The following is a 15,491-nucleotide window of genomic DNA, read 5'->3' on the forward strand; positions in this document are numbered from 1 at the left end:
TTCCTTTCCTTGCATGTTGGCCTCAGGGTTTTTGTTTTTTTTATTGTTATCTATTATTGCTAGAGTAGTGCTAGGGTAACAAAAACATTGTACACATTTTTTAGGTTTGATACTATGGAGTGGAAGGAGTAAATTGCTAGTGGGATTTCAATGAGATTAATTATTCTGACATTTTATAGAACAGTAGAATCACAGTGGTGGTGGTGTGATGAAGGTGCAGGATTGGAATTCAGGTGTGCTGGCTCCTAGCTGGGCAGTGCCACAGGTTGACTGGCTTTAAGGTTTCAGGGAAATGAATTCATCATCATCTTATCTCTAAGAAGGGTAACTCTGTTTAGCTCCCAGGTGGGTTTTTCTTCACATTTTTAAATGGCCCTGAAATCCTTGGGTGGATGTGCAGCAGAGACACTCCAGAAGCCTTCCTCAGCCTTGCACAGTGCTGCAGCCAGTCCTTGTACACTTCAGATCACATCAGTAAGCCTTGTGCATTGAAGTCCAGACACTTAAGTGTATTCAGGAGCCAGAAGTCTCATTGCGAACCATGAGATTTAAATGCCTAAATATCTTCTAAGGATCCACCAAAATACTGGGTGTGCTAAATAAGTACAGTGATCTAGCAGACGTGATACCTACCTTTAGGTGTTGAACTCCAGCCAGCGTCCCAGCATCACGTAGCAGTTTTGTCTGCCTTCCCAAGACACTTCCTCCCCCTCTAGTAGAACAAAATCCTTGTTCCTCTCAGGGAAAGAAGTCTAAAGCCTTTGCACGGCCTGAAAAGACAAAGTTGTTTTCTTCTTCAAGAGCAAAGCTTTTAAATAGATTGCAAACTTCCACAAGCTTGTGAATCGTGTGCTCTTCTTCAGAGCAGAAAGATTCCCTTTTGAGACTCGCAAACAAGACAAGCTTTGTAAAAGAATATAAGCTTATGCTAAACTTAAATAGATTTGCCTTTGCAGGAAAGCCAGGGATGACTCCTTAGCCCTTTGTTGCTATCTTGAATTTCCTCCTTGCATCCCTCGGGCTTCTTAATATTTTGCTTCATGATATTGCTTTGTCATGAGCCTGCAGGATTAACCCTGAGCCTCCTAACCTAGTCATTCTCCACCCCTTCAGAGAATTTAGCTTGGAGGGCAAAATAAAGTTGCAGCAAGGCTTGAGTTTTAGAAGAACTGGTTTTGTGCTTGTGCCCAGCAATAGGTTTGGTAATTACCAAGAAATGTCAGCGGCCCATGGCACTTCCATCTGTGCTGGTCTCTCCAGTTCTGGCTATCCTGCTACTCCTATCTCTTCTGTTCCTGTCTCTTCTGGTTTTGTACCACTTAGTTGCTTTTCTCCTATTTTCAGATCCGTGACTTAGAACTGACAACCAGAAGCAGTAGACAAAAAGCAAGAAGTGAATACCAAGGAAAAGGAACAAAAAGAAAAGCTCTCGCTAGAGTCCAAAACAAAGAGGAGAGCTGCACAAGTTGTCCAGCTGGGCTATAAAGTGCTGCCTTTACCTTTCCATTGCTTGGTGTATGGGTCATGTTTGCCTGGCACCTCTTAAATGTAATAAATTCTCTCTTTGTGTATTCCTTCTGGTTTTTTCTATCACCTAAAGTACCGCCATATAAAACTTCTGTTTCTAAATAACATATGTACCCACTAAGATATTTCATTTATAGTACCCATAAAACTGGCACCACCAGTTCTGGCATATTCTTTTTTTTTTCCTTTGATCTGGTCTATGTAAATGAAATAGAGACATTAACCCTTGAGAACAAGGTTTGTGCCTCAGCTCTGCTTGGTCCTGCACTGTGGTGCATTCACGTGCTTCTTTGGGCAAATAGAGAGCAACCTGGCACATGAATGTCCCCAGACAAGGAACAGAACAACCCTGTTGTGCTCCCTCTGGGCATTTAGTCACATCAGTAAGTTCTTAAACCCAGTGGCCCACACAAGCCACATTTTCATCATATGGTACTAATAACACAAAAATACAGATGTTTCAGGATGCTTATGTCTATGGGTGTGTCTGGGTTTTATTTATGCCATCTTTGGCATGGGAGCATTAAGGTGATTTTTACTGAGAATGAAGGGTTTATGACTAACAGCCTCATAAGTACTCCAGGTGATGATAGGAAACAGAAGATCATGTCTGTACCCTTTTACTGTTGCCATCCTAAACACACAATGCCCTCCTTTCAAAACAAACGTGAATTTTGAAAGCCATTCATTCACTGAACAAAAATACATTGTCTCTAACAAAACTATTTCCACTAGTTTATAGAGCAGATTTTAATTCTCTGAGCATCTGTAAATGCTGCATGTAAAAGGGAGGACGGAGAAACCAGATGGGAGAGCTTTTTTTAAAATTTTATGTTATCTGCCTTTTAGAAATAATTGGTGAGAAGCTGTAAATCTTTTCAGTTAAAAAATTAAAAAGTGGAATATTTTAAAAACACTTTCAGGAGACAGCCTGTAAGCACTGCCTGTGTTCTCACTGCGTAGGAGATTCACACAGCGAAGACAGATTTATGTTTTATTGAAAACCTTGCTACTGCCTTTAGTTCTTTGCTGTAAGTGACATGCACTGAATACATTTTTGTCTTCTCTCTATTTTCAGGAAGAGATGGCACCTCTTCCCACCTGGTGACACCAGTTTCCTTTATCCTACCAGGATCCCTTATGAGGAATCCAGCGTATTCAGCAAAGTCAACGTTGCCAACCCTGATCTGAAACACTTTCCCAAGTTTAGGAACTCAACAGCCCATGTCGTTACACTCAGTCCAGGACAGGTACCATTTACATACAAGCTTTACATTACTTTATATTCCTGTAAGTCATTTAACTGGCTAATTAAAGGCTAGAAAATCTTATCAAATTGACTGTGGAATTTCTCTCTTCCTTCACTCTGCACTCAGACTTGACACATTTCTCTCAGCACAGGAGTTTTCTTTGCTGACAGTTGTTTTACTAGACTTTTTTGTACAAAAACTGCAAACATTTGAAGAAGCAGTTGAATCAGCTGCCTAATTCCATCACAGTTCTTGCAACCACCTCCAATCTGTCTGCTTTAGAACTTTCTCGAACTCTGACACCAGTATTTTGCATAAAATGCATTTGATTAATGAGTATGTAGAGCTAGCAAAGGAGCTCATACTTTGGTAGTGAATAGCCTTCTCATGTTTCTTTAATAAATACTTCAGTGATACTTGCATTTAGAGCACACAGCATCCAAAGGTTTCGTGGAGCTTTACAGGGATGTGAGGATATTATTAATCCTGTTTTACTGAGAAAGTTCAGTTATAAGTGCCTGGTTTACAGTTACACAGGCAGTCAGCAGCAGTGTGAGAGTAGGGCTTGGGACTCTTAATTCCTAGTCTCCTGCTGTAAGCAGTGTCCTTCGTTATTTAATCAACATGGTCTGTATTTGAGGTCTGAATTACCCTTTTTCATTTGTTCAGCCATGCGTGTCCTTGTAACGCACTGCTGCACATCTCAAGCTGTCAGGCCTTTCCAGAGGAATTTTGCAATGTTTGTTGCTCCGACCACTTCACACGGTGGAGCTGCCGCTTCCAGAGCCCTCTCACCATTCTCCTACCAGATGCTGTCACCTCTTCTGACCTGCCAGCTCAGCAACTTGTGTGAGTGTTCCCCTGTCCCTAGCTGGCAAACCCAGCTGCCTTCAACAATTTAAGGAATGGATTTTTGCTAATCCAGTTAATTTTGAGAAGGCAGACTGAGGAGTGCTCCCATAAACTGGTGAGATGGCAGGTTGAAGCAGGATAGTAGTTTCCAAGAAGAGGATGATACCTATGAACTGGGAAGTGTATGCTCTGCAATTGGTACAGATGCAAATGAGGAATCTGTGATCAACCTTCATTGTTTGCACTACATTAGCTCCTACTCATACTCCTAAAGCAAATGAGTAGTTTTGCATTCAGCACTTCATAAGGTTGCATCATTCAATAATTTAAAGCACAAAGAAAAAATTTTTGCTATTGATAAAAATGCCACATTCATTCAGCAGTGCATTATCCCTGGTCCCCAACACTATTTCAATTTATAATCTCCTTTGCAATGATCAAGTGTGGTAGTGAACCTTTAATATGATCTTAATTTTAATTAGGCTTAAAGCAATTACAAATTAATCTTGCTAGGAATAAAGTTCTTGAGCCAGCTCAGTAATACAATTTGTCTGCATTTCCATGAAGGGAATACTTTTTGGATTTCAGGGTGGAGGGGGGAGTAATGTGGAAGCAATGATGGAGCAGTGAGGTATTGCCTTCATCCAGCATCTCATCCAGAAGCTTATGGGGCAGGTGGCTGGGGAGTGCTGCTGTTTGATGGGGAGAAAAGGAATGACCTAGAAGAACTCCTTTGTTAACAAGAGAGAGAATCCCTAAATAATAACAGTCTTGATATGTGTTCAACAGTGGTTTTCACACAGAAGTAATACAATTACTGCAGAATTTGTGGGCTGCCTTATTTTGTGCTAATATGTAGAATCTCCACTCATTCTCAGAGGGTAACACGGAACATTTTGGACTATTGTAACAATAAAGGGTTGAAAAAATAAAGACAAAGGTGTTCTTAGGTATTCAGGAGAGCAGCTGCATGTAGGGTGAGTGCAGCTTTGAATATCAAAAACTTAATGTGTCTAATGCCACCTTCTGGTCGGTTTTTGCTACAAGCCATTTTTCTACACCCATTCTGCCTAAAAGCAGAATTCCTTCATATAACATTGTACCAATGCACAATGCATACTTCAGCTGCATCCTTTGTGCCCTTCCACTGTATTGTTCAGAGGCGAACCTCTGTTATGAATTTTGGTAGTTGTCTGAGACTTTAGGTTTTATAAGGTTTCATCCTGTACTTGACCTGTGGCTGTGGGCTACATTTCCACAGAGGTCTTACCACAATTTGTAGTTATACATTAGTGATCTGTTCTCAAACAACTTAGGAAAACAGTTAGATATCAAGCTTACTCAAATAGGCAGCTGAGTAGGTGAAGGGCTTGCAGCAGTACCTGACCATATCCACAAAGTTACAAGCTCAAGTTGTCTCACACAGATGGGGCTCCTTAGAAATATTTGAACCTGGTCACCTGTGGGGTGGTTGCAAGGCTCAGTGCAAAGTAGGGAGTTGAGTAAATTCTGCACCATTTCTGGTGACACCTTGATTCTTTTCACAAATATACAAATGCTGCCTAAAAGACCACAAATGGGGCAAAACATGTCTGTTCTAGAACCTTCCACCCCATGCTCTGGGACAAGTGTTAAGAGAGTTAGGGTAGGATCTGCCATCCTCAACTTAAACCCCATTCAGGACAGGTGCCCTATGTGCCATCAGTGGGAAGAACCCGGCACCTCTACAAGGTGATCTTAGACAATTACACTCCTGCAGGAACATTCATCTCATCTTGTCCTTCAGAACAGGCTATAAAAGGAGCCCTCCTGATGGAGAGCAAGCAGCTTGGACACTGGGCTCCCGTGAGCAACACCATTCCCTCTCACACTGCCCCAGACAGGAGCCCCTAAACTGTTTGCTGTTTAGAGGCAGCACTCAGCTCTCCTGTGTCCTGGCCCTGTGCCCCAGGTGCAGCCTAAAGCCAGAGGAGCTGCAGTGCAGAAGTGCAAGGAAAGGCCTGACTGAACTAGTCTTAGAGTCTCACTGAGTCTGAGAAGGATGCTCCCTTCCAGCCTTGAAAAATATTGTCACAATATGGGAAATACTGATTTTAGAAAAAGATCAGCGTTACTGCTTGCTGTCTCTCACTGTGCTCTGCTGCTAAGAAGCTCCCCTCCTCTGCTTTTGCTTATCTGCTTTCTTGAAAGTCTAAAGAAAAACATCTTGAACTCAGTCTTTGTCCATAAATACAGTTGTCACTCAGTTCCTGCATATAGCTGCAAGGTTTTCTCTTTCTGTGCTCCTGCTGTGGCATCTAACACACCACAGGATCCTGCCCGGCAACCAGAGCTCCCAACAGCACAAATAAACCTCTGACTTCTAACCCAACACTGAGCAAGCAGAAATATTCATGAAGTCAGGAAGGGATTTCCCTGTGTGCCAGCTTTAAAGAAAAGAAGTGAGAACTTCAGATTGGGCTTAAAGTGGGGAACAGCAGTACAGTCTGAATAGCCAAGAAAAATATAATTGATACCAAAGAAAAAAGTGTTGTAGCAAGTCAAGAAATACAATAACTCAAACTTTTTAAAAGGCAGTGAAACATTCCAGCTCCAAGTAGACAAAATACTTTTAAAAGGTTATTTTAGTGAAGGAGGATTCAGAGTTGCCCACAGCATTATGCATAGTAGATGGTTGATAATTCTGTTTTGGGAAGGAATAAATAATTTTCATTTGGAAGACTACAAATTAAAGTCTCCCAAACTTTCATTTGGCCCCAAGTCACCCCATAGAGAAGGCAGTCAGCCAAACCCAACCCTGAGACACAAGAAGTATCATCTCCATCACAGAAGAAGCAGAAGAGTCCAGGAGCTGAATTTACACTGGGATTGGTGATAAAAACAGCACTCAGCCTGTAACACATAGGGAGAACCCCTTGAGTGCCCCAAAAGCCAGGCAATCCAAAGGTGAAACCTGCAAGTTCCTAACTCCTCACCATCTTCCCTGAGCTTCAGTCTCCTGCCAGGGTTGCCATGGACAAGGAATGGACTCCCTCTCTCTTCACTGCTTTTCCCAAGGGCTGTCCTCGACGTTTCTGACATCAGTGGCCCTTGGAGCTTAGTTTCAGTGTGTGGGAAGACACCAGCTCAGGAGAAAGGAGGGAGGCAGGGTAAGGAGCACCTTACTAGGACTAGGAGAGCCAGGCACCAGCAGGGACAGGGCATAGGCTGGGGTAGCAGCACTCGCACAGAGTCCCCAGGTGGTGCTTCCACAGAATTGACTGTACCTATTTTGTTTTTCATTGCCATGGTTACAGGCAGCTTTGGGATTTCCTTGGGGTCCCCCCATGGCCCTACATCTTTATCTTCCCATCACACTGGCTTCCTTTTCATGTGCATTTACCTAAATACCTTTTTCTAATGAGCAGAAATTTCTTGGTATAATATTTCACTTCAGGATATGCTCTCTTTTTGAAGCAATTCCACCTTTGCCCTACCTTTGCACTGTATCGAGTTAATCATGTCCACTGAGAATTCAAACCTGGTCTGTTCTCTGTGCTGTACAACTCTTCAGCATTGCTCCACTTGCTCTCCCAAGTATTCCCTTGGTTTCTCTCCTCCCATTACAGAATTTCTTTTTATCTTTTCTGGGATTTCTGTCCTACTTTGACTTCATTTTCTATATTTGCCTATCACTAGCCTAAATATTAGAATTATCTGATTGGTTGCTGTTTAGATCAGTATCTTCCCAGCCTGCAAAGTTAGATATGTTCTGTAGAAAGCAGGCTAGCACAAGATTATCTCTTCGCTTGGAATAGTTCTGTCTTGCTATTGCTCTTTACATTTTCCCTGTCAAACGTTCACTGCATTTGTGTGTGTGTTATTTCACTGTGGTTTACTTTCACATTTCCTATTGGAATGTAGCTAAATCTCTGTCCCATATTCATAAACATATGGAAGTCTGCTTTATTTTATTGTAGGGTTGATAGAAGTGGTGGTGGTGGGTTTTTGTTTTCATTCTGTTGTGGGGTTTTTTTGCTTCTAATTTGCAAACCTAGAAGAATACTAGTTTGTAAAGGTAGAAGAATCCTACTGTACTTCTCTCTTTGCTGTTTTTTGTTTGTTTTGTTGGGGGTTTTTTGGTCTTTTGTTAGTTCTGCTTGCTTGCCAGATGTATTTTTTGGTTTTAATCACTTTTTTCCATTTCTTCATCTTCCTTAAAGTTTTAGTCCTTTTGCTTTTTGATAATTTCAGTTTTCTTCCTGCTATAAATCCTTATTTTAACATGCATAAGCTTGCCCAAAAATAAGAGGGAGAGCAAGTGTCTTTATGGAACCTCTTTTGCCTGTTTCAGTCACAGCTCTGTAGCTCTTCTATAAATTGCATCAGCAAACAGTGCCAGCTGCAGAAAGGCACAACTTCTCAGTTATTACCCTCAACCTGCTGGCAAGTAAAATCTGATCGGTCTCTAAAAGACCAAGTTCCTCTTATTAGATTTGAAAACACAGGACATGTTGGGGGAGTTGTGTTTTCCTCCTGGCTGTACCTTCTCTTTCCAAAGAAATTCTGTACCTGATTCGCATGCCAGTCGTGTTGAGCCAGCACCTAATTTCCATCTTGTTTTTCTGACTGAAACATTCTTACAGTTCCCTTAATTTGTCTCTCGCTTGTTTTCCCTTGCTGCATAGTCACTCTGTTCCATACCCCAGTTCCCTGGTGTCTTCATCCACTTCTCCAGCATGTTGCAAAACTCGCTTTTCCTACACAGATCTCGTAGGACGAATCCTGTTGTTGCAAACAGCCACTTGCAGGAGCTGGGCTTTCTTCTGCTGTAAAACAAAGTTTTCCAGGCCTCATCATTACACCCAGTCATTTGGAGGGCACCCAGATTCTTTAGCAGAGTTCAGCGTAAGATCCCTTATAGAGCAGATGAGTGTTTGGGGGAGGTTTCATGTGATTTTGCAGTCAGTGAAACGTAGGGCAACACTTCCTAACAGATAAACCCGTTGCTGCTAATGCAGCTGCACTTTTCATTTAGAGTGGATGTTTCTGTGATAAAAGCACAACTCTGAAACCTGTTCAATGTAGAAAACATGTTTTGGCTGCAGTCAAGTTTTCATACAGATGGCAGAAATAACAAATTAGTAATATTTTTAAAATAATGACCCTCCACTAACCGACTTCCTTCTCTGTTTTGTATGCTGTACCGGATTAAAGTACAATTTTCAAATGTTTTTGACCTTTAGAGAGCCACTGCTTTTTTGTTTGACTTAAATTGAAGCCTGTGGAGAACATTTTGTCATCTGGCCCAAAAATGACTCTGTTCTGAGTGTCCTGTAAGTGCAGGACTGGAGTCACAATCACTGTTTCCTATACAGACATTTTCTCATTAGCCGTGTTTTGATACAATGAAGCACAGGGGTATCTGGGTAGCAGAACATGCTTCTAAGTAATTTGTGTCTACCAAGAAAAAAAATTGTCTGCAATTCAGATACAGATCATTGCTTCGCTTTCCCCATTCTGAAGTGTATATTTTTGTCTGTCTCTGACCATTTTTATTCCTTGTCAAAAAATATCTTTTATGCTTTTCTTGATAGTGCCATGTTAATCTCATGTTCAGTAATCTGTAAAGCTTGTCCTCTATCATCAAAACAACATCAATGGCTCGTACCTTAGAAACCATGGGTTAGAATCAATTTTATGTCGCAGCTATCATCCTGATGTAGTTATAAAGCTCTGATCTAAACTAGATTGTCCCAGAAATCATGGCACTTTCTTTTAAAAGCCTATCTACTAAAAGTGACAAATGTAATACTGGCGATTATTTACCAGAATTAAAGCTACATATTGTTAGTCACCCAGAATAGCATTAGGATATCTGCTTTTTGGGGAAACCAGCTGGCAGTTCTTCTAAAGGAACTGGAAATTCTGCTCAGTTGGAGAGTCTCCAAAGGAATTCCTGCTTGGCTGAGACTTTCTCTAAAGCCCTGATCTACTGCTACTCCAGCTGCACCCCCTTTGTAGGGCTGGACTTTGCTTACCTACAGCAATTACAAGGTTACAGTCCTGCTCACGTGGGAAGGAGTTTGGATGAAAGGCAGCTCTGGATCACGTCCATTTCTTACACCACAGTATTGATACAGTGGGAGGAGAGAGTGGGCATTTAAGTCCTGCGAAAAGGCGCTTTAGAAGAAATAAATAAATATTACTTCCCACTCTTATTTTCTTGCCTCATTCTGTCTCTGCATCCCACATGACCTATAATTAAAACACCTTATCTTTCTTCAGCCTTCCCTTAGTACCCTAATGTGATGTCTCCAATTCCAGGTCCTGCTCGTTCCAAGGCACTGGTGGCACTATGTGGAATCCATTGATCCTGTCACCGTCAGCATAAACTCTTGGATTGAACTGGTATTTTCCTTTTTATGTCATGGTGATGTAACACTTCCATGTGTGCATGGCCTTCCGTCCCTTGCCTGCCAAGTTCAGCCCTATTGGGTGTGTTGTATTCAGAGGCTGTGGAGGGAAGAACCCTTATGGATACGTTTTTTTCCTGAAGAACCTTTCAGGGTTCCAGATCTGAAGACACAGCTCAGCAGAAATCATATTTCCACAGCAACTTCACCTCAAGCACATGCTTACATGCAAAGCTAAATTAGAATTTAAATCAAATTAATGTGATAGGAAGGGGGTGGAAGAGGATTTTGGAATTTTCATTTCTCTGTGATAGTTTTGAATTGCCTGAAGTTGGATTTCCTCAAGTATTTAATTAATTTTCTTTTCCTCAGGCTCTGATTTTTCTTGCTTATCTTAACCAGTATGTATGTGATGGTTCCAAGGATATCATAGAACTGTAGAATTGTTTGGGTTGGAAGGGACCTTTAAAGGTCATCTAGTCCAGCCCCCCTGCAATGAGCAGGGACATCTTCCACTAGATCATCTCAATGCTCCAGAAGGTTTTCTGATTCAAATGACTTTATTATTAATCCTGGCTTAATATTACCAAAAAAAAAAATCTTTTGAAATGGCCTGGGAAAGCTGCCTCACTAAAATACTCATTACCTTTTTTTCTACTTTAAAAAATTATATTAGACTGGGAATCTGCAGGGAAAAGGAACACATACATTCAGCTGCTGTTCAAAGACCACACGATACATTTCTCATACCAGCATCAAACCAAGCATTGGCAGAGCAGAGGAACTCACTTGGGTGTTTCTCTCATGGAGAAATTTTCCAGATGAAACTATGTATTTAGCAAGGACAGCAGGCCCACAGCCCATACTTTCGTATGAGGTCTTTCGTAGCCCTAAGTACAGTCAGGTTGTGTCCAGTGCCAGAGAAAGCACCAACTATATATTGTAGAGCAGCCATTTAAGCCTGCCTTAAATTTGAGCAGCCCTTGAGGTAATTCAGAGGAACTGGCTGTGTGCCCTGGGCTTGGAAAGACCCTGATGTCAATACACACTCTTGTACCCTGAGCTGTGCCTCACAAATTGTCCCTGCTGGAGAAGCAGGTCAGGATGGATCAGCTGTGCTCGGCTGGGAGCTCCCAGGTGCTGGGGTGGTGCCTTAGCTGTAGCATTTCTAGCTGTTCTTATGTGTTGCAAGGAAAAAAAAATCAGTGGAGCTAAACTCCTTTCTGGTCATAAAGGTCTTGCAGAAGTCACCAAGATCCTGTTTGGTGACAGCAAGAGTGGGTAGTTGTGTGGGTGGCATCAGAAACAAAGGAGCGTTTGCTGGATCTTACTAATGACCAACACACAAGCTCCCCCTCCCCAGATATCAGAAGCTGCCATAAGCAAATGTAGCTATTTCAGCCCAGGTGAAAGTTTCTTACAGAAATTATCTGTAAGCTGATGATGGCAGCACTGTTTGTTAGGTGTTGGGCAGTCCATCTGTAAAAGTAAAGTGTGACATGGATGCTAAAAGACAGTACTGAGAACATTTCCATTACCAAAGTAAGCAGTTCTTGCTCGCAGCTGTTACCAGCTGCTTTCATATTGACAGATGTGAATCACGCCAACAATTATAGTCCCAGTGAAACCATTAATTATATTGGCAAGAGTTTAGAGTAGAAATTTAATTTGTTTTCAGCTGGATGTGAGCTACTCAGAGTATTCCTTGCTTCCTAACATACTGTCATGCAATCAGTACAGCCCTGTTATTCAGCAGGCCAGGATGAATACCAAGAATGCAACACCTTAAATAATTTCCACATGTAGATACCAAAGTCTGTGTTTTGGGGGCTTGTTATATAAGGTCATTAATAAGCCAAGCATCTAAAGCCACAAAATGCCAACAACACTTTCCCCTGCTTCTATCCCAAAATCAGCTCAGGGTTCCAGGCTGAATTACTGCCTTCAGCACTCGTACTGGCAAGATGCATGTGCTTGATGTGTTCCCTGAAACCACAGACTGATCAGGGCTGTGGATTGACCAGGTCCAAAACTCCTATGTCTAAGCATCTCGATTAAAGCAAATTTATGTATCCACATCCAGGCACTTGTCATTGAATTAACCAAACCAACCATCTTGTTTGCAGAGTCTGCCATTTCCTTCCACACACCCTACCCTTCCATATACAAGAAACTCAAATGGGAAAGAAAGCTTTAAAAGATCTTATAAAGTTTTTTCTGCTATCCTAAATCAGCTAGTATCCAGCTGCCTTAAGGGGGATGATAAAGTGAAGGCCTGAAAGAAACAGCCTGCTATTAACTTAGTTTTAGTTTTGCAGGAGAGCTTTCAGAGGAAAAATGTTTTTCCTTTTGCTGATGTTCAGAAGTGCAGAAGTATGTCAACTGCTGTTACATGATAAAATATTTCCTACATTTTCTTAAGACTCACTTTTTTGCCTCTGTAGCCCATAGATAGCTGCTGCCTTCCTGGAACATCCTGTGTGTTTTAAGTACTTAAATTAGACATAATATGTAGATACAAAAAATGTGCTATGTACTTCCATGGCCATTCTAGTCCTAAAGAGCTCTATAAATGCATGCATTAATTAAATGCTAACACTGTATTGTAATTTCAAACACCAGATTCAATTAACAGAACACTAATGAGGGAAAAGATTATATACACATACTAGAATCTGTTTTTTGCAAATCATAGTTCAGATGAGCCTGTGCTGTGACCTGTGTCGGGGCTGTACACAGGAGTAGGAGCGTCAAAAGTCTGAAAACTTTCATTGACTTTGCATACATGAGTAAGGCTTTCAAGCTAAGGCCATTCATGTTCTTCCCAAGTCCTTTCAGCTTTCTGCACAGGCCCAAGAGCTAACCTATCTCCTAAAACTTTCTGTTTTCTTGAGGCAGGATGCAGATCATGAAGCCCGTGTAGAAGAGGCAATAACTCGAATGCTGGTATGTGCCATAAAATCAGCAGAAAATCCCAGTGATGGAGATCTCTGGCTAAATCCCACGGAGGTAAGCCCTCTATTGCTCCCATTATAGGAGCAATAACAAAGAACTACTGACATTTTGCTTAGCTCCCCTGAGTCCTTCTGCTGCCTGAGAAAAAGAATTTTAAATTCCATCCCTTCATGTAGCAAAAGTAATTCATGGAAAATAATCACGCAGCGCTGAATTGAAACATGGCTCCTTTTAACTGAGTGTATCCTGGGTGTTTTCTTAGGTTGAGGCAACATCCCATGAAATGAATCTTCAGTATCTGAATCAAGCAGTGTCTGCATATATCAAGTGTCAGAAGACAGGTGTGTCAGAGCAGGCACATTCCAGCAGCACTGGTGCAGAGCAAAGGACAGGTGCCTCATGCAAGAGGAAGAGGAGGGAAGTTGGCTGTGAGCCAGATGGCTGCAGATTACTAACCCATGGATTTGACTTTTCAACATCTAAAGCAGAAGAGCTGCAGAAAATACCTTTTGGGCCTCATCTGATTCAAGTTTTACCACAGTCTCAAGAAATGGGCTCGATGGGTGCAGTTGCAGTTGAAAGCGACGGTAGAGATCTTCCCTGTGAAAATGAAGGAAAACATATTGGAAAATTACACCGCAGGAGGAAGGAGCTGGTAATGAGTAATGACTGTGAAATGCCTGCACATCAAATGGATTCAGACAGCAGTCCTTGCACCTCACAAACAGCCCTTTCTACCAATGATTTGCTGGACTGTTTGGTTAATCCGCATGTCATCAATTTAGTGGCTCGGCTGCTGTTGGAGAGAACAGGGGTTTAACGCTGGAGTGTTTTATCATTTCTGAAACAAAGAAGTCAAACAGCAGCCTTGTTCTGGTGTTAAAGCTCTGTAATAATTGAATGTTTCATTTCAAATAATTCTTAGGTACAGATAGACGCAGTTAATGGCTAAGTGGCAGGTTGAAGTTATGCTGAAAGAAGAATAACTGCTTAGTGATGGCTGGGAAGAGAAAGGTGTGTTTAGTCAGAGAACTGCTCAGTGTTATGAGCAAAACAGTGTACACAGTTACACTCCCACCATGCTGTGCTGAGGGGATCTTTACAGTGTTCTGCAGCTCTGAGCTGTGAAAAACATGTGGTTTGAAGACAGACAATAGGAGGGAGTGCTGGGACATTGCTACATAGCAGAGGGGGACCAAGAGTGGGAGCAGATAGACTGACTGACTGTAGACTGCAGTCCTTGACCACATTTAAAGTAAAATGGTCAGTAAGTGATCAGTTGATCACATCAGAAATAATAAATTCAAATAAACCTAAACCTCAGCCAAGAGACAGTGCACTCACTAATGCATCTACTTCCTCCCTTCCACAAAATAACCTCAGTTTTGTCACAAACCTCTAGGTTGGAGTGAGACAGAAGCTCTTAACAAGAAAGAGGCCTTCAGCTAGTTCAGAAACTCTTGAGGCTGGGAGACAAAAGGCCATTGGGAAGTTACTGTTGTTATTTATCTAAAGCCAGATGTACACTGTTCCCCGTCTCTAAGGAACAAAGTAAAGCAGCTATGACTTTCTGTCTCTGTTCTACTCTTTACCATAACAATAAAAATGTAGTAATTTTTTTTCATTTCATTGTAAGTGGTTGCTGGGCAAGACTATCCTTTCTTCAAAGTAAAACAGTCCTTGGATTTGTTTTTGAAGGCTGGGCCACTCTGATTAAAAAGTCTGGAACTTGAAATATAGGCAAGAAGGTGGGTTAGCACTGAAGCTGTGCGTGGACACTTGTCAAAAAACGGGGAAGAGAGCTGGTGGCATCTTCGGGGATGCTCTCACCTCCTCTGGTTTCTATTTGAAGTGGCAACTGAGAGTAACATTTGCTTTAGTCTCAGTTTCAGAGGGTTTCTTCAGGGACAGTTCCTGTTAAATCTTTGCTTTCAAAACTTCTCTTTGCTCATGTCTGCTAGCATCTACAAACCAGTTTCTATTATCAACCTGTTTCCACACTTATAGCCCTGCACCACCAGCCCTGTGGCTGGTATTTCCTTTGTCCAATGTCTGTTCCCTACTGAATACATGAAGCTAGTGCTGTTTTCACAAAGATCAACTTCCAGCAATTTATAGTTGAAAAATCGTGATGGCAAAGGTGCTTCCTCTCTGCTTTTATTCAGATTGCATGTTGGCAGGGCCTTGATGGATGATGGTAAGTGCTCTAGATATGCACCAATAGATCAGAAATTCGGGAAGCCTTGCCATTTAAAAAATCTCCCCAAAAACCTAATACTCTTGGAAGAGGATTAAGTTGAAAAGGCTCAAAGGTTCAGCCTTTAACAAGCACAGAAACCTTATCCTGATGGAAACAGAGTTGTACATGTAGTTTGCTGGAGACCTTGGCTTTGAAAAGTGGCTCTGAGTTAGTAGAAGGGACCATATCAGCTCTTTGACCCAGAAATGTGCAATTTCCCATGTCCTGCTCTACCCTCATAATTGGGCTCAGACCCTGATAACACCTATGTAT

The 15,491-nt window shown here is 41.7% G+C and overlaps 1 protein-coding gene across 3 annotated transcripts in view; it reads left to right on the forward strand.

The window, feature by feature from the left end:
* The window catches only part of HSPBAP1 (HSPB1 associated protein 1), a 37,551-nt gene extending 22,948 nt beyond the window's left edge, over positions 1 to 14,603 (forward strand). For 2 of the 3 annotated variants that reach the window (XM_051787625.1, XM_051787627.1), the window contains exons 5-8: positions 2,606 to 2,777; positions 9,936 to 10,019; positions 12,923 to 13,033; positions 13,242 to 14,603. In XM_051787625.1, the coding sequence (XP_051643585.1) occupies positions 2,606 to 2,777; positions 9,936 to 10,019; positions 12,923 to 13,033; positions 13,242 to 13,799 (925 nt within the window). In that variant the 3' untranslated portion in view covers positions 13,800 to 14,603. The remainder of the gene's footprint in view (positions 1 to 2,605; positions 2,778 to 9,935; positions 10,020 to 12,922; positions 13,034 to 13,241) is intronic. The other variant, XM_051787626.1, reaches the window with a different exon arrangement.
* Positions 14,604 to 15,491: the final 888 nt, after the last annotated feature.

This window comes from Manacus candei, unplaced genomic scaffold (assembly GCF_025592945.1).
Source record: "Manacus candei isolate 608988 ecotype Guabito, Panama unplaced genomic scaffold, ASM2559294v1 h1tg000023l, whole genome shotgun sequence".
Classification (NCBI taxonomy): domain Eukaryota; kingdom Metazoa; phylum Chordata; class Aves; order Passeriformes; family Pipridae; genus Manacus; species Manacus candei.